Source organism: Miniopterus schreibersii (assembly GCF_964146895.1).
Source record: "Miniopterus schreibersii genome assembly, chromosome: 13".
NCBI lineage: Eukaryota > Metazoa > Chordata > Mammalia > Chiroptera > Miniopteridae > Miniopterus > Miniopterus schreibersii.
The window spans coordinates 61,164,162-61,182,346 of NC_138113.1; the positions used below are offsets into that span (position 1 = coordinate 61,164,162).

General features: G+C 51.5%; 1 protein-coding gene across 1 annotated transcript; it reads right to left on the bottom strand.

Moving 5' to 3' along the window:
• Positions 1 to 1,532: 1,532 nt before the first annotated feature.
• Positions 1,533 to 15,733, bottom strand: IL1RL1 (interleukin 1 receptor like 1; the record flags this gene model as incomplete). Its single annotated transcript, XM_081156446.1, has 11 exons — positions 15,681 to 15,733; positions 14,716 to 14,923; positions 13,766 to 13,976; positions 12,623 to 12,797; positions 12,369 to 12,531; positions 11,188 to 11,259; positions 9,511 to 9,652; positions 9,287 to 9,432; positions 4,613 to 4,759; positions 3,461 to 3,628; positions 1,533 to 1,900 (listed from the first exon to the last, which is right to left on the bottom strand). The coding sequence occupies exons 2-11, from the start codon at positions 14,774 to 14,776 to the stop codon at positions 1,533 to 1,535; spliced, it is 1,653 nt and encodes a 550-aa protein (XP_081012572.1). The 5' UTR covers positions 14,777 to 14,923; positions 15,681 to 15,733.
• Positions 15,734 to 18,185: the final 2,452 nt, after the last annotated feature.

The following is an 18,185-nucleotide window of genomic DNA, read 5'->3' on the forward strand; positions in this document are numbered from 1 at the left end:
GTTACCACATGAAAGTACAATAATCTACCAGAATAGGCTAAGTAGATATAGCAAATAAAGATACAAGACACCCAGGCAAATCTGAATTTCAAACCGATGTTAGATGAAACCTTGTTCTCTGAATTCAACCGAGTTGGCTCTCGTTCCCATATGCCAGAATTTATTATATTTTACTTGATCAAAGCTTAATGTTACCTGAATTTCCCTGATGCCTTGCACTTTATCTGGCAATGTAACCCAAGGAGCATAGATTTAGATTATGGGGTATCACCTAGAGGGATGGGTAGCTATCGCCCCTTCAGGCAAACTTTGCAGAAACAATTTCTTTTCAGGCAAGATTCTGCAAAGTATTGAATGCAGTGAGTTCAGGATTGCAGGGTCTGCAGTGCAGGGTCTTTTTTGGTTTGTTTTGGTGGGGGGAGCAGCTAAATAAAAAATCGTACACTTCATTAAGCAGCTCAACTAAGGGTTAGGATCTCCAGCCCCCTGGCAAAATCTGAGCTCTCACAGGACGTCCAGCCCTGGCGACACTGCCTGAGCTTTGGGCCCACTGATGGGCCTACTGATTTCATAGAAATGTTACAACAAATAAAGTTTCTTAACTTAAAAGCCTTTTTAATTGGAAGATATAAGATATACTCATATGGCCATTGCAGAATTATTATAATGACGGCTATTTAAACTGGACACAATTTATATATCTAACAATAAGTAATTAAGCACAGCAACTGTAGCACGACCATGAGATAGAACACTATGAATATTTTAAAATGTTAAAATTTAAATGACATTTCAAATGTTTGTATCATGTTAAGTAGAAAAAATATAAAAACTACACACTATGTAATCTTAGCTATATAAACGGTATGTTTAAGTATGAGTTAAAATTTTTTTTAAATGCAAGTACATAATTTTAGGATAATAGATCTATGGATTATTTTTATTATTTTTTTCTTTTATACTCTCTGTTCTATAATTTTCAGTCAGAAAAATATTTCTATAGAGAATAGCAATATGTGAAACAAATTTTAGAACTGAAAAGAACGTGATTATGACGGCAATTGGGCGAGGTGCTCCAACACAGCGGGCATCGTCGGGACGATAACATTAAGCTTCGATCAAATAAAATATAATAAATCCTGGCCTATGGGAAGGAGACCACCGCCAGCCTCTGCACAGGGGACTCCGGCGCTTTCCGCTCGCGTGCAAGTTCGGCTCTGAAATGAGTCTGAAGCTCAAAGTGCGGACCTGGCGAGGTAGGGAGCAGACCTGGCGAGGTAGGGAGCGGAGCGGGGGCGGGGCGCACGGGCAGGCCCCGGGCGGGCGGGGGGGGGGCGTGGGGGGGCGTGGGGGGGCGGGGGGGGGCGTGGCGGGTAAACCCGCGGGAGCGCCCCGCAAGCGCCGGGAGCGCGGGAGACGGCAGCGGCCTCTGGACGACGTGCTGGACGACGCCGGGCGACGCGCTCGCCTTCCCGTCTCCAGCCTGCGGCCGCCGATCCAAGTGGGGGCCCCGCCCGGGGTCCCCCGGGGCCCTAGGGCGCCTGGGCGCCGGCCGTCTTCCGGGGGGGCCTGTTGGGCACGGGCATGTGGTACCTCACGCGCTTCCAGAACCTGGAATTCAGCGCCCGCTTGTCGGCCACGTGGTCCTCCCGCCACTTGATGGTGCCCTGCAGGCGCACCAGGTGCTGCAGCGAGCCGGGCAGCGCGGCGCGCTGCAGGCCGCGCGCGCCGGGCGCCTGCACCTCGATGAGGATGGCCTTGGCGTCGCCGCGCACCAGCGCGCTGTGCAGCGCCACCTCCTGCTCGTAGGCCAGCTCCTCGCTGCGCGCGCTCTGCGGCGTCAGCACGAAGATGTGCCGCCGGCTGCTCCGGATGCGCGTCTCCACCGCGGTGGCCACATCTAGGGGTCAAGGCGGGGAGAAGGTTCCTGTTGTTGCGTTTGCAAGCCTAGCGCTTTGGTCGTAAGTGCTCCGAACTTAACAGAACGGTTGCTGTTACAATGTGCGGTTACTGTTACAATGTGCGGTTACTGTTGCAATGTGCTGTGGGAGGCCGGGCCCTGCGCACTGGCTCGCAGAGGCGGGGGGTGGGGGGTGGGGGGTGGAGAGCCCCTGTGCCTGACCCCTCGCCGCGCCGGCCCTGACCGGGGCGGACTCCGACCAGCTGAATGCACATGCAGAGGTGTCTAGCAGGAGACAGAATCCAGACTCGTTAACCGCATACCGCCTTTCTAGAATATTAGCGTTCATGTATTAAAAGGGCTTAAATTTAACTGTCATTACGGAGACCCAGCTCGCCCCGCCCTGGCAGGTGGCTCGGCTGGGGGGAGCGTCCCCCCGCCCCAGGAGGCGCCCAGTTCCCCTCCAAGCCGGGGCACGTGCGGGGGGCAACCCGTCAAGGGATCAGGGTTTCTCTCGCACATCGATGTTCAGCTCCCGCTCGCTCTCAAAATAGATGGAAACATATCCCCCCGTGAGGATTAAAAGAAGAAAAAAAAAGAGCGCACACTCAGGAGCCCTTGTTCCTCTGAACTGAGGTCTTTAGGGGGCCCTGGATCCGCTTCCTCCCCGTGATCCCTGTTTTAGAAGCTGATCTGATGCAGACTGGAAAAATCTTTAGGAAGGCGGAGCCCCTGGGCAAGGTGATGTCTATGAAGCCTCAGCTCCACAGTGACGCGAGGACAGAGGGGAGATAAGAGCAACTCCGGAGGCTCTGAAACTGTGACACAAACTTCAAAAGTGCACGAAATCGATGAGGAACAGTAAGAAACAGGAGGCACAGTTTCATAGTCTCTTGTGAGACTATAAATTTGCAAATGTTTCACCAACATAAGGAAAATCATATAAGCCTGTAAATATTTTAGGCAGTGCCTCTGGGTATCAGAACAAAATTCTATGGTCTTAGAGGCCTCCTTCAAGCCTTCCAGAGACCCCGGCCGGCTGGCTCAGCGGTTGAGCATCGACTAGGATCCAGGAGATGTGGTTCATTCCTGGTCAGGGCACATGCCTGGGTTTTGGGCTCTATCCCCAGCAGGGGGCATTCAGGAGGCAGCCGATCAATGACTCTCTCATCATTGATGTTTCTCTCTCGCTCCCTCTCCCTCTCTGAAATCAGTCAATCAATATATATATTTTAAATCTTCTAGAGAGAATTAAGAGATGTTGAGTAATCTTAGTGGTGGGCACAGGAAGTAGGGGCAGTGCCTTGCTAAGTCCACATACTAAGGATGCCTTACCCTGACTTCACCTCACTGACACTTCTACGAAGACCTCGTGATCAGAGGAAGGGGCAGGCAGAGCAAGGAATAAGAATCCCCTTCTTCTGGAGAAATATTTAAAATCTCCGGTCTTAGCCCTGGAGTGGTGGTTGTAGGTCCTTACCCAGTGCAAAGATAAGACCACCCGTCCCTTAGCCTCTGATGATGTGAACTTCTGTCCTTGATGTGTGTTGATAGCGTTACCTTCTCCAGGTAGCAGATCTCGCCCATAAATGCATAAGTTATAGCCACACTTGTTTTCAAGAACATCAGGCAGAATCTGGTGAACAAAGTACTCTACAGAACTGGCCGTCTCCCGACTGTCCTTGTGGCTCCGCGGGTAGATGACGTACGCGTCATAGATCTTTCCATCTGAAATGAGAGCAAGAAGTGTGACTGTATTACTTGGCTCTAAAAATTATTATTCGTCACCAAGTCTTATGGTTATTGGTGAATGTATCCCACACCCAGAATATTCTAGAATGTAGAGATGATGACATCAGTCTGCTGCCACAAAATGCCATCGGAAAACCGATCTTAATCCCAAAGTTTCCTTTTTTCATTGTCCCAGACTGACTGGTAGAGGCCAGTCCAGAGCCTGGACACTTTAGTTCAAACCATAGTGTCACATTTCATCAGCACTCTGTTAACAAGTGTTGATAGTCGTGGATAAGGTGCGCTGTGCGGTAAAGCTCTTGATTTTTATCTTTTGCTTTCCCCACACTTCCCCTGCAGGAGTAAAGGTGCTGAAGGCTGATATTGGCAAGGGAGTAATGCTTTCTAAGGGAACTGCGTTTCCCACAAGCCCACCAGCCCTAGTGCATAGGACCCCGTGGATGTGGCCTAGTGCATAGGACCCCGTGGATGTGGCCCATGTGTCTCCAGATGAGCGGTGCAGTCAGCGGGCAGCACTGTCTCCTTCATGTGTATTCAGGTGGCCCGAGAGACTCTATGGAACTGGCCGCTGTGCTCTGATGGGCCTGACTAACCTCTTCACGTCTGGAAACGGGCACAATTTAGTTAAGGTTTTGAATTCCACAATGTTTACCAATATACATCTTCCAAAATGTGCAAACCGTGCTGGGCTTGGGGCAGAGCCTGTCCCTGGGGCCTGGTGGGAAAAGCAATACTGCTGGGGAGGGAGCCTGCGTTGCTGAGACGCATCTTAGAACCGCAGGAGCGACCAGGCAGGGTGAGGAGTGGCCTCGGAGTGGACTAGCAGACATTTATGATTACATGCTGGTAGGCAAAGGGGAAGCTGGGGTTTGTAGCATAGCTGTTAAGAGATTAAGAGACAAGTAACCAACAGCCGGTATGGGACCTTTTTTTTTTAAGAACTTGAAACTTGCCACTTACCGTTCCTCGTCTTGTAAGGTCTAGCGATGTCCCTCCAGAGCAGACTGACCTCAATCCAGAACACTTTCAGCATTATCATCACAATGTTGATCAGCATCAGTAACACGACAAATGCTGCCAGCATGTAGTAGGTGCTTTGACGATCAGCTGTTCAGAAGATGGGGGAGGACAACACTATCATTATCATATGAAAACAAAGCAAAATAAACAAGTACACGGTGCCCACGTCCTTTAGGGGCGCAGGGCATTCATGCAGCAGGTGCCTGCTTGGGGTTGTCTGCTGCTCTAAGAACCCGTCAGTGAGAAATGACTGAGCCCTGACATGGGCAAGGCGCCCAGCTGGGCCCTGTGGGGAATGCTCAGGGCACACGGCACAGGGACACATGCAGACTTGCTCAGGCAGGGAGGAAAGGCATTGTTTTAACTGGCGGAGGTTTTTAGACAGAGTGCTTGCTCCTGCAGGACGGGCAACGAAGGCTTCCTGCAGGTGGTCCCCGAAGACCGGGAAGATCCAGATCAGGGCAGAAGAGGAGCTGCGCTGCTCCTGGCAGAGAAGGCGCTCCAGGGCAGGGCGGCAGTGTGCTCTCGGGGACTGGAGTCACCCAGTTTGGGGAATTAATGGAAGATGCGGTAAGAAAGGTGGGTCAGGGCTCGGTTCTGGCAGCTAGCCTTTGTTCTGAAGGTCACGGGAGCCCACGCAGGGTGTTGAGCGACGTGTTAGCAATGACTGTGGTTTTCAAGCACGATTACTTTGATGGCAGGGGGAGGTTTGTTTCTGTGGGGAGGGACTGGAGCAGGGTGGGTGGGCAGTTCCCGCCGAGTGGAGTAAGAGGTGAGGAGGGTCAGGCTCCTGCAATGGTGAGAAAGCAATGGACACGCCCAGTGTTGGGGCGCCCAGGAGAGAGGCTCAACAGGTCTTGGGGGTTTCGAATCTGGATTTGGTGGCCTGGGGAAGTGGGGAAGACGGAAGAGCCAGCTGGGCCTTTTAGCTAAAGCTCTCTGATAGAGCAGCAATCACTGGGTCCTGCCCCCCGCCCACCTCTCCGATGGTCAGCACTGTTTGGCCGTCACTGAACTTCTTGCACTCATTGCTCCACAGATACACGTGCAGGACGGTCCCATCCTCAAGGACTTCCAGCAGGTCTGTGCAAACTGAGCTGAGCGCTGTGACCCTTCGGCCTGTTGGCGGCTGTTCCCGGTTTGCTCCCCCTTTAGAACTGTGAATATGTCTACAAACAGCCCCGCTCAACAGCGTGCCTGAGAAGAGTCTCAGGTGAGAACTGGTTATCCAGTCCTCTTTTGACTTTCATCTCAAGTCTCACAGCCAGGGCTCCCAGGTTCGATGTAGAAAAGCCCTGGCCCATATTAAAAGATCCCTCCAGTCGCTTGTCAGCTTCCTGAGCGCCCGGCACTGTGAGGTCAGGAATGGCCCAGGCGCAGTCCCTGCGACAAGCGCAGTGTGACCTCGCTCGTGTGTGGGCCCCAGTGAAGAAAAGGAACTGCCGAGCGCAACGCAGACAGACTCACGGACGGGGAGCCGGCTGACAGCGGTTGGGGGCGGGGCGCAGAGTGTGTGGAGGGGAGAGACTGAGCAAAGGAGAAAAAAGGAGGAAAATCTCATGGACACTGAGGACAGTGTGCTGACTGCGGGGGCGGGGGGACAAACGGTGATGGCCGGAGACTCCACTGGGGGTGTGAACACGCAGCACAGGGTACAGATGATGTGTCGCGGAACTGCGCTCCTGAAACCTGTAGAATTCTGTTAACCAGTGTCACCCCAGTAAAACCCCAGAAGCACGGAATGGTGCATGGGGAGATCCCCCCGCCCGCGGAAAGGCGCAGCGCACTCAGCTCCGCGAGAAAGGGGGGCGCCGGGCCCCTGCTCTGCCGACCAGCAGACGGGCCAGAGGGGCTGAGCGTCCCCCCGCCTCTCCTGCGTGGCTGCCCAGCTCGGGGGGGGGGGGGGGGGGGAGGGGGGGCGCAGCGCCGGGAAGGCGGCGGTGCCGCTCCCCAGGGTGCCAGCGGGGTGCCGGGGAGGGGACAGCGTTCCTGCAGCCCCTGCGGGAATGGCAGGTCCCCGCCGCAGTCCCGGCCGCCGACGCGGAGGAAGGCGCCGCGGAGCTTCAAACGGAGGGGTGGCTTTGTTCCTGGCCACCCCGTGGTCAGCCTGAGCGTCCCTTTCGAGGGCCAGCCACGCGTCTGGCCTCCTTATCTGATTGATGTGAAACACACAGCGCCGCTTATGAAGCATCGTTGTTAAAACATTAAATCGGAACCCGACTAAGTGTGGGTGGGCCAGCCCTGGGCAGGAATGAGGGCCTGACACGCGGCAGAAAGTGCGCTAAGTGAAACAGGCCAGAGGTGAAAAGCAAACGGGTATGTCCCGCTTCTAGGAGGCACCTAGAATAGGCGAAAAGTAACAATGAGAAAGAATGGCCAAGGTGACCGGCGAGGGCGGCAGCGCGGAGGGGCGCGGAAAGGAGCAGCGCGCGGCCGGCGCGCGGGGCTGGGGGCGCTGCGGGTGGTCTGGCTGTGGGCGCTGGGGGTGGCCTGGCTGTGGGCGCTGCGGGTGGTCTGGCTGTGGGCGCTGGGGGTGGCCTGGCTGTGGGCGCCGCTCACCCGGCTGGGCCCTGGGGGTGGCCTGGCTGTGGGCGCTGCGGGTGGTCTGGCTGTGGGCGCTGCGGGTGGTCTGGCTGTGGGCGCTGGGGGTGGCCTGGCTGTGGGCGCCGCTCACCCGGCTGGGCCCTGGGGGTGGCCTGGCTGTGGGCGCTGGGGGTGGCCTGGCTGTGGGCGCCGCTCACCCGGCTGGGCCCTGGGGGTGGCCTGGCTGTGGGCGCTGCGGGTGGTCTGGCTGTGGGCGCTGCGGGTGGCCTGGCTGTGGGCGCCGCTCACCCGGCTGGGCCCTGGGGGTGGCCTGGCTGTGGGCGCTGCGGGTGGCCTGGCTGTGGGCGCGGCTGCTTTCAGCTTAAGGAAAGACGTTAACCCAGGACCTTCAGGAGGCTGCCGGTCTCCACCTTCCTCGGTGTCAGCAGCCCTGTGCTTTTCCCCGGCGGCTGCAGCTAGCTGCCTTCTGGAAGGGCTTGTAAACAGGGAGAGGCTGCCTGTGGTCGGGTCGTGGCTCCAACTCTAGAACCTGGAGGTGATGGAGCCTCTCTGTGCCCCAATTTTTTCATCTTTAAAATGAGACGATAGTAGCAGTCTCTTTTTATGGAGTGTTGATTTTTAAAATATGAGAAATTAAATGGAAAATAATTAGGTCGGGGTACACAGGAAACAATAAAAAATATGTAATGTTATTACTATGAGTATAACATATTTATTGAATAATATTTAATAATATGGGGTAGAGGTCTTTTAAGTTTTTGTTTTTAAAATTAAAGACAGTGCTGTGATTTCTTTTATTCTATGATTAGAAATAAAGGAATTCATTATAACAATGTGACAACAGTAGCAACAAGTTTTGTTTAATTCGCACAGTTGAGACAGAGTAAAACCACGTAGATTTGAAGAAAAACAGGAGAAAGGTAGCAAATATAAATAAACTAGAAGGAACAAAATCACCAAGTACATGTAACATGGAAACAGTTCCAATCCACAGGCAGCCAGAGGACATTCCTAGAGGACGACACAAGCAAGCACAGCAACAGGATTTTCGTATTGAAACGGGCGGACATCAAAGACTTCACCTTTTCCTCCACCTGGCCAGCTTCACTGGCAACACGTGTGCTTTCCATGACAAAAAATACATTATAAAAGGGACCATGTTATCACACTGTGAAAGGCAGCAAGCTTGCTGTTGGTGTGTCTTCTCCCACAGAGTGAGACCGGGGCTGCTGAAGTCAGGCCAGGAAGGTGCCCAGGGACAGGCAGCCTGGTGGTGAGGGGGGCACCAGGCCACTGGGGAGGGGAGGGGGAGGGGGAGGGGGGAAGGGGAGGGGGAGGGGAGGGGGAGGGGAAGGGGGAGGGAGGGAGGGGGAGGGAGGTGCCCAGGGACAGGCAGCCTGGTGGTGAGGGGGGCACCAGGCCACTGGGGAGGGGAGGGGGAGGGGGAGGGGGGAAGGGGAGGGGGAGGGGAGGGGGAGGGGAAGGGGAGGGAGGGAGGGGGAGGGAGGGAAGGGGAGGGAGGGAAGGGGAGGGAGGGGGGAGGGAGGGGGAGGGGAAGGAGGGAGGGGAGGGGGAGGGGGTTAGAGGGGGAGGGAGGGAATGGGGGAGGGGAGGGAATGGGGGAGGGCAGAGGGGGCGGGGGATGGGAAGGAGGGAGGGGAAGGGGGGAGGGAGGGAGGGAGGGGGAGGGAGGGGAAGGGGGAGGGAGGGGGGAGGGAGGGAAGGGGAGGGAGGGGGGAGGGAGGGGGAGGGGAAGGAGGGAGGGGAGGGGGTTAGAGGGGGAGGGAGGGAATGGGGAGGGGAGGGAATGGGGGAGGGCAGGGGGAGGGGAGGGAGGGGGAGGTAGGAGCAGAATGTAAAGCAGTGGAAAGGCAACCAGACAAACTGAGACATTCTGAGGAGACCTCACGGCCAGGTCAGCGTCCTCAGGGGGAAGCAGGTTTTATGAGAAGGTTGCTTCCGTTGTCTGGGGAGCCCCGGAACCAGGAACTCTGCAGCCCCTGTCCCTAGGAACATGGTTTCCATCCCAGCACTACAGCGGCTCAGGCCAGTCTCAGAAACACCCCTTACTTGGCTTTTTCTTCCTGAGTCTCAGCCTGTGCCGCCGCCAGCCATGGAAATTCAGGGCGAAACAGTCGTACGTCACGGACAGATCCTCCTCTCGCACAGCAGCAATCGTCAGCTGGCTGCTCAGGCAGGTCAGCTGGTTGCTGGAACTAAGAGGGCCCTGGGTTACTTTCAACTGCGGCTGCCCGGGAGGCCAAGGCCCTGCTGTAACTTCAATGTGAAAATACCTGTGATTTTGCTCTTGCTCTGCCCAGATGCGTGCTCCACTCAGGTTCCCAACTTTGGTTCCATTGAGCTGCCACAGGACAGCAGCCAGGAGCTGTGAGCCCTTCCCGAAGCAGGCGGAGCACTTGACGCTGGCCCTTTGTCCTGGAGAAGCAGAGAATGTCACCAATAACACTAAATTCTGCAAATAATTTTAATGTGAAAAAAATTGCTGATCACCTAACGTGTGCTGTGAATTGCTGACTATTTCCCACCCTCCTTCAGACCTGAGAGCACGGGGCTGCCTCCCTGCACCTAGAGCACGGGGCTGCCTCCCTGCAGATGAGAGCACGGGGCTGCCTCCCTGCACTGAGAGCACGGGGCTGCCTCCCTGCAGATGAGAGCACGGGGCTGCCTCCCTGCAGATGAGAGCACGGGGCTGCCTCCCTGCACTGAGAGCACGGGGCTGCCTCCCTGCAGATGAGAGCACGGGGCTGCCTCCCTGCAGATGAGAGCACGGGGCTGCCTCCCTGCAGATGAGAGCACGGGGCTGCCTCCCTGCACTGAGAGCACGGGGCTGCCTCCCTGCACTGAGAGCACGGGGCTGCCTCCCTGCACTGAGAGCACGGGGCTGCCTCCCTGCACCGAGAGCACGGGGCTGCCTCCCTGCACTGAGATTGGGGTGCTGCCTCCCTGCACTGAGATTGGGGTGCTGCCTCCCTGCACTGAGATTGGGGTGCTGCCTCCCTGCACTGAGAGCACGGGGCTCACGGGGCTGCCTCCCTGCACTGAAGGCGTGGGGACTAGGGAAGGCATCCAGTCCTTCCTTCCTGACTCTCTGGTTCTTGGGTTTAGAATTAGGAGTCTGGAGAGAAAAGTAGCTCAGTGTCTTCCCAAAGGGGACAAGGGTATAAACAAACAGAACACCAAGTGTTCTCGTGATCTGGTGTGACACAGTGAGGAAAATGTAGTGGAGAGTCCGTTGCGGGGAGCAGGCCTGCCCCCCCGCACTGATACATGTGGCCCTGGGCTCTGTTAGAAGGAGCTCTATCATGCTCTCTGGCAGCGAAGGGGAGCGGCGTGGGGGATCTCACAGAGGAGTGACCCTTGAGCTTAGTGTTGGGAGACGAGAGGGAGGAACACCATGGGCAAAAGCAGGCAAGGATGCGGACATGCTGCCTTCAGGGCGACAGCATCCGCTGGGCAGTGCGATGGGAACGGGCCCGTGGGTTAATGCTGCAGCTGGGCCGGCATGTGGTAAAGACCAGGTCGTGAGCCACGTTCACATACAGACACTTTGAACTGTACCCCGCCTCTAGTGGGAGGCCAGGAAAGACGTAGATGGATAGCGTCAGAAAGTCTGGGTTCTCAGCCTTCTGTCATTGAATAGTCACAACCTCCGGCACGTCATTGATCCTGCCTGAGCCTACGTACCCACACACATAAAGGGGGAACAGTTTCTACCTGGACAGAAGTGACAATGGCACATGAGTTACAAAGTGCCATAAAAGAGAAAATGCTGGGTATTGCTGGCCGTTGCTGTGCCTCACATTCCTGATATTCGCAAGCGCCTGAGGCAGGTGTTTCCACATCTCATTTAACCCTCACGGTCCACTGTGCTCCACTTGGGGGTTTCAGAGCAGGGGTCAGAGGCAAGGCCTTTCTCGGCAATATTCACAGCATTCTTAAGGGTTTCTTACCTATTTCCACGTCCTTTGTTGCATTCTGCGGAGGTGCTATAATCTCTGGAGCAAACGAGAAGCCTTTCTCCTCTTAAGTCAAAGACAAGAAGGGAATGTAAAACGTTAGAACAGCATTTGGACAGTCCCTTCTGGGTTCATATGTTTTACGTTTCTATCCTGTTTCAGAACAACGTTTCTCAAATTTCCTGGCGATGGCAGCACAGCAGACAGACACAGACACACACAAGGAAACAAAACTTTAAAGTAGCTTCCTCTTACTGCCAATTGCGTTCTTCGATATTTTCTATTCTCTTTTATCTCATTAAGCAAATACTAGTCCAACCCATTAAATTAATTGTACAACCTCACAGTTGCTAGAAGACTACAATTCTAAGGGAAAGAAGAGTTTAAAAGGCCCATGAGAATGATAAACACCTAAGTGCACACTCCTGCTCCCAGGTTTCTACCGAGGCGGCCACCCTGTTGGGAAATGCTGCCGTCCTGCAGCCTGACGCCCGGAGGCCAGGGCGAGCGGCCCTCCGGACCGGCGCTGCACTCCCACGGCCTGACGCCCAGGGGCCAGGGCGAGCGGCCCTCCGGACCGGCGCTGCACTCCCACGGCCTGACGCCCAGGGGCCAGGGCGAGCGGCCCTCCGGACCTGCGCTGCATCCCCATGCCCTGGTTCCCGCTGATCTGAGGACTGTGATTAAGAGCCCCTGTGGTGTCCATGCGGATCAGTGGCAGGCACGCGTGGAGACGTGGTCTGCTGGCTCGTTTCACAGCAGTGGAGGCCGTATCTTTATGAAGCTTCTCACTCAACTTCTAATCCAGGGGGTTATGTTAAAGATTAAGTACACTTTTTTTTCTATTTACAGAATCTTCAACAACAAATTGGGAGAGAAAAGTTTACGTTGCTCTTCAAATAGTTGTACTGCCAGTCAAAAAGTTAAGTTAGCATTTAGATCACATTATCTTTGACAGCTTAAGTGAAAAAGGAAAGAACACGTGATTTTGGATTAGTAGCCTGTCTCCCTCTGACATGTCTTACGTCATAGTGGTCACAGCGGAGAAGGGGCCCGACATCGTGAAGCAGGAGGGTCGGGGCGGGGGGCAGGTCAGGAACATCGGCAAGCGGGCCCACATTCCTCCCACCGTATCTTCTGGCAAATATTCTATTTTGTTAAATTCCGTAGCTTACCTTCAACTCTGAATGACCTGGTTGCTGTCACATTGTAATTGACTCCATTTTCATAGTGCGTAAATTTGCATGTATAATCACCCGTGTCCTTGCTGGTCGCGTTGTCAATCAGTAAATATGTCCCCTGGATGTAGTACCTTGATCCTTGAAGAGCTTTACAGTTCTGAAAAACAAAATGCCATTCCACTTTCAGTAACTCTTCATTTCCATCTATTTTGTGTAATTTTCATTTATTTCCCCCAAATGGCCTTTACCTTAAACCACTCAACAGGTGCTGTCCAATTGTAGAGGTCAATGGTAGGACAGTATATTTGGGACTTTTTTTCTGATCCAGAGGTTGTTGAATATACCAGGTCATCTGGAATACTGCAGTCTGGTTGTTTTTTATATATAGTGACATTCACATATCCAGTCTTATTTAAGGTAGGACTATTGAAATAAATCAAACCATTTTAAAAAGTTACTTAGCATTATGAAATAACCTTATCCAAATCTAGTTTTTGCTAATTATTGTCTTTCTCCTTAAAACAATCGATACATATACTGTTTTTTTCTCATTTAAAAATAATCATTAAAATACTTTTTGTTACATTTAAGATAAAACATAACCCCTATGGCAGCCCTAAAACCAACTCCCTCATTCACCATTTCCTTATACACTATTTACTGAGAATTCACCATGTACCCTTCATGACATTAACATCACCTCACTTTAGTCCCACAGTGCTTTGAAGTGGGTTATATTAGTACATGTAGTTTACAGATGAGGAAATTGAGGGACAGAGAAGTAACTTGCAAGCATCCTGAAACCAGTGATGGAGCCTGAATTTAAAACTGACACTTGTCTGACCTCAGAACCTGGTTGCCCTAACTGTACGCGCCCTGCCTTTCGATGTAGTTCATCTGACATTTCCTCTGTACCAAACATGGGCACAGAGTCAAGACATTTAACTGTCTGTACGCAGAGTAAGCAGTGGGGCGGCACCGACCTCGCACAGGCCTCTTAGCTTACCTCTCAGGTAGCTGTAAGGCCCCGGGTTGCCGCTTAGCCCCACTCACAGGCCTCCCTGACCCCCGCTGCCGAGGCTACTGCTTGTTGTGCTGCTTCAGTCTCACTTCCAGCCAAAACTGAGCGATTGGTCTCAGTTCTCTTGGTCACTAGAAAAACTAGGTCTTTTCTAGCTGGGTTACAAATTAATCCCTGCAGTTATACATCCAAGTAGTTGGTTCACAATCACGTACACCCCCGCCTGGTGGTGTTCCTAGAAGCACTCTTTTATTCAAATCATTTCGCAAATGCAACGGTACCAAAAAGTCCAGAAAGGGAAGCGAAGTGAGGGCAGCTCAGGCTATCGCCTCTTAACGAGGAGAGCAGGCCCGAGTGTGGCAGATACTACCTTCTGATGATGCAGGTATAGACTCCAGAATCCTCAACTTTGGCCGGGAGCAGCTTAAGACGTTCCCTTGCAGCAAACACACGATTGCCTTTCTGGGTGGTAACACTTTTGTTCGTCCCTGAGAAATACCAGTCCACAGGGTATCGAGATCTTTCTTGTCTAGGACATCTCACAATTAAAGCCTCATTTTCCAGGCCAAAGGATGATTTTCCTGCAAATAACAAATATGACTATGATTCTGAAATGACCGTGTAAAGGTTACACTTCTCACATTCTAGGATAGTTCCTTCTAGGACTAAACTGAGAACGGGGCCGCACTTGGTGATACTTTACCTGAGTGAGTGAGCTCTTTTACAAAATGCTCTGATGGGCACCAGGTCAGTGAGTCAATTTGGAGCTAAATCCCCCAAACGGCCCCAGTGGAAAAACAGCCATGTCTATCTCCACAAAGTGCATTGTCAGTTGACAAATGCTTACAGTACCTCCCACATGCAGACACTCTGTCAAATTTTGACACATTTGAATATGTAAAACTAAAATTATGGAATTCATTTTCATAGCTTTGTGATAAAGAATGACTATCGAGCATAAGTAAATTTCCCAGGTCACAGCATGGCTGGAACCACTGTAAGCCAGCAGTTTAAAACAAAGCAAAGCTGCCCTGGCCGGCACTGCTCAGTGGTTTGAGAGTCAGCCTGTGGACCAAAGGGTCACGGGTTCGATTCAGGTCAAGGGCAGGCGAGCGGGTGTGGGAGGCAACCAGACACATCGATGTCTCTCTCTCTCTCTGTCTCCTTCCTTCCCTCCCTTCCACTCTCTCTAAAAAATCAATGGAAAACATATCCTTGGGTGAAGATTAACAAAAATAAATAATAAATAAAACAAGGCAAATGTTCTTGATATTACTTAATTAAAAAAATTTTAAATTATAGTTGAAAATCAATACTTACTAAACGCAGCTGCTGTGAAATGTATAAGAACTGTTAGAATTGCCAAGACCAGAAGTCTCATTCTCAGTTTATCAGCCCAGAGCAAGCGTTGGTAACTGATTGTTGAGACTATTCAGGCTGAATCTGTGACATAGGATGGTAACAGTCTCCGAGGAGGTGGATGGTGCTACTTAAGATTTCTCGTTGGGAAGAGTTGTCAGTGCACCCGCTGAAAAATAAATCATACAAATCATGAGCAAAATACGTACAACCAAGAATTGTCCTGGCTTAGTAACACAGGAGAATTAACACACAGCAGGTGTTTACTGTGCATGAGCACTTCTAAGAGCAGGTTTCGGGGTCCCCGCAGCATCTGCTCCTCCTGAGCCGTGGGCCACAGGGGGCGGCCTCGCGTGGTCATGCTGTTTCTCGGTCTGACGACTGTGGACTGAAAGAAGCTAAATTAAGAGGAAAGAAAATGAATTTCCATTTTTGAAAAAATTAAAACCATAAAATTTGACAGATCCTGAAAAATAAAATATTATAAATGCTGATATAAAATGACAGCCTCCGTACAGGCTGGCAGCCTGGGAGCGCGCGTGACCACGCTCACGCACACGTGCAAACCGCCATGGAAAAGCACTCAGCGACGCGGGCGAGCGAGGGCAAAGCGATGGCCACGCGGTTGCCCGGGCCCCTGCACCAGCCCCTCGGACACCCAGGGCTCGCCACAGGCTGGCTGCACGTACCTGGAAGCCTGTGCAGAACCCTTACTTACTCTTCCTTTGTCTTTCAGCAAAAGAATCACTTAACTGTATCTTTTTCTTTACAAGTCAGCAGAGGGACAAATATAGAATTTGACAAATATAAGAATAAACACAAGTTCTATGAAAGCACACTTCCTCTAAACATGGATTGTTGATACTTTTTTATTAAATGCACGGGAAAGTTTTATTACAAGCTTTAGATAAGTAACTAACGCTCACCCAAACCGAAGGCAGGCGGAGGAACCCCAGGCCAAGGCCCGCGCTCAGAGTGGCTTCTGGTTCTGCGGCTCTGTCCTTGCACACTCCTCACGTGCCAGATCTCTCTCTTTTATTTTGAGGGAAGACACTCAGAGGCATCCTCAAGTTACCACTCCACCCACCCTGAACATTGATTTTGTGCCAAAATTCATGACTGTTCAAAAATGCTGGTGCATCATGTTCCAAGAATTCTTAACCTTGGTACATAAATATTTAAACCTAAGGACAACATTCCTTTAGGGGAAGTAATCAAATGACTCCCTCTACTTTAACATCAGTTTCTCAAACTAGATAATGCTTTCTGTTTGTCACCCTGATATTATTACCATTTCGGCTCTAATAAACTTGACATGTGAGGGCCTTGACACTGCCCTTCCAGAGAGTCCTTGTTGCTTTGTGTACAGATGCGGGCCACGGGCTCAGCTAGTCTTGGCAGATTCGGCTCCTGCCCTTTCAAAAGCAGCCTCTGGGGACAAGCCAGGAGAAGCAAGAAGCCTCGAAGGGGGCCTGGAAATGCTTGTTTACGGTTCAGCATGTGATGTAATCTCATCCCAAACAGATTCCTGCTCCTCGGAGTTAAGTCCCTGTGGGCTTTGCACAGAGTTCAGGGAACTCGCGGGGGCTGTGAGTAAGAAGCCACCTCAAGGGGCGCAACAGGAAGGCCGTGACTCTTACTAAAACATGTAAAACAGATGTTAATTGCAAATTTGATTTTGGCTCTGCATAGCTCGTATGACTCTATTACAAATAAGTTCAACTTGATTTTGAAACTCATCACATCCCAGAAGGATTCAGGGACTAATTTCAGACCAGCACAGTATTAGTAATAATAATAGCCAAGCTTTTTCTAAAGCTCCCTCTGTGCCAGATACGGCTCTAAGTGACTAAGACGTGTCAACTACACCCTCATGACGACCCAGTGAGGCAGATGCTGTTATTACCCCCCCACTTTACGGATGAGAATGCTAAGGCCCAGAGAGGCTGAGTGACTTGTCCCAGTCCCAGACCTCTAAGAGGCAGAGGCAGGATTTGAACCAAAGCGGCCTGGCTCCAGTGGTGGGTGCCTCACCGCTGAGTCAGCGCCACCAGGCCAGGAAGGGCAGGAGGGAGGGCACCGCAACGGAAGAGTCCTGAGTGGGTTTTTGGTATTTCCGATGGCACCTCCCCTCCCCCACGCCCATCCCACCGCGGCCAGCAATGGTCCTCAGCAGGCCTCCCCCTCACGGGGTTGATCAGATTTTGGACACAGGTCACGGGCTCTAACAGAAGAGATACAGTCTTCTCACTACTGGACGACTGACGATGAGAGATGTTTGGCATAAATCTGGAAAATTAGGCCCACTCGTCAATCTCAAGTTAGTTATCAAAGTTTTTATTATCAAGATCCTATGAGTTTTGGCCCTGAGACCACAGAATCAGGAGCACGTGTGCTTGGAAAGGTGTCTGAGGCACTGGGAGCTCCAGACAATGTTTTGTTAAATAAAATGATAAAATTCTGAACATTTTTATACTTGAATATGAACTTATATTTTGTATCCTAAAACATTTTTTAAATGTTATTTATGCATTTATTCATTAAACTAGGCCACATTTACATTGCTTTCTTAGTTTTAAATTAGTTTTCTTAGTTTAAAATGAGGTTTCAGTTAGAATTTTAACATAATAACCATGAAATCTTACAGAAGCATTTAATAGTCTATTATTATAAAGTAATTCAGTCCTCCGTTCAACAGTTAAGTCTTGTCACTCAAAGTACAACACTCTGCGGCACTCATCAACACCATTATAATTTTACAGATGAAAATAAAAACCCAAGGATGAGACTGATCCAATAGTTTGACTAAGTTCACCCAGTTGTGGCTGTGGCTGAAACCAAACTTGTTGAACCTCAAAGCCAAGTTCTTGTTTTGTGTTTCTAATATTAACTTAAAAACAGAGAGACTGGAGCAGCAAAGCTTTTCTTCTTGTATTAAACAAAATAAACTAGTCTAATTTCCCTTAAGCCTCTCCTTTATAAAGAACTAAACCAGCCCTGGCGGGGTGGCCGAGTTAGAGCACTGGCCGTGCATGGCAGGGTCTCGGGTTCAGCTCCCCGTCAAGAGCACGTATGCACTTGGATTGTGGGTTCGCTCTCTGCCCCTGGTCCGAGCTCGTGCAGGAGGCAACCAACCGATGTTTCTCTCTCTTCCCCCCTCCCTCCCTTCCACTCTGTCTCGAAAAAAGCGATGGAAAAAATATCCTCAGGTGCGGATTAATAAAAACAAAAACGAACTAAACCATTTTGGCTTCTAACTACTATGACACCATCCAATACCGAAGTATAGTAGCTTATAGTAACTTAACAAGACAAAATGTGAACTTTTAATAAATTAAAAAAACAAACAGATTTCAAGCAGCCTTGAATTTCTGCCAAGTTAGTCAGAAATCCCCCATCCTCTGCTCCTTTCTGAAAGAACCCCCTTTCCA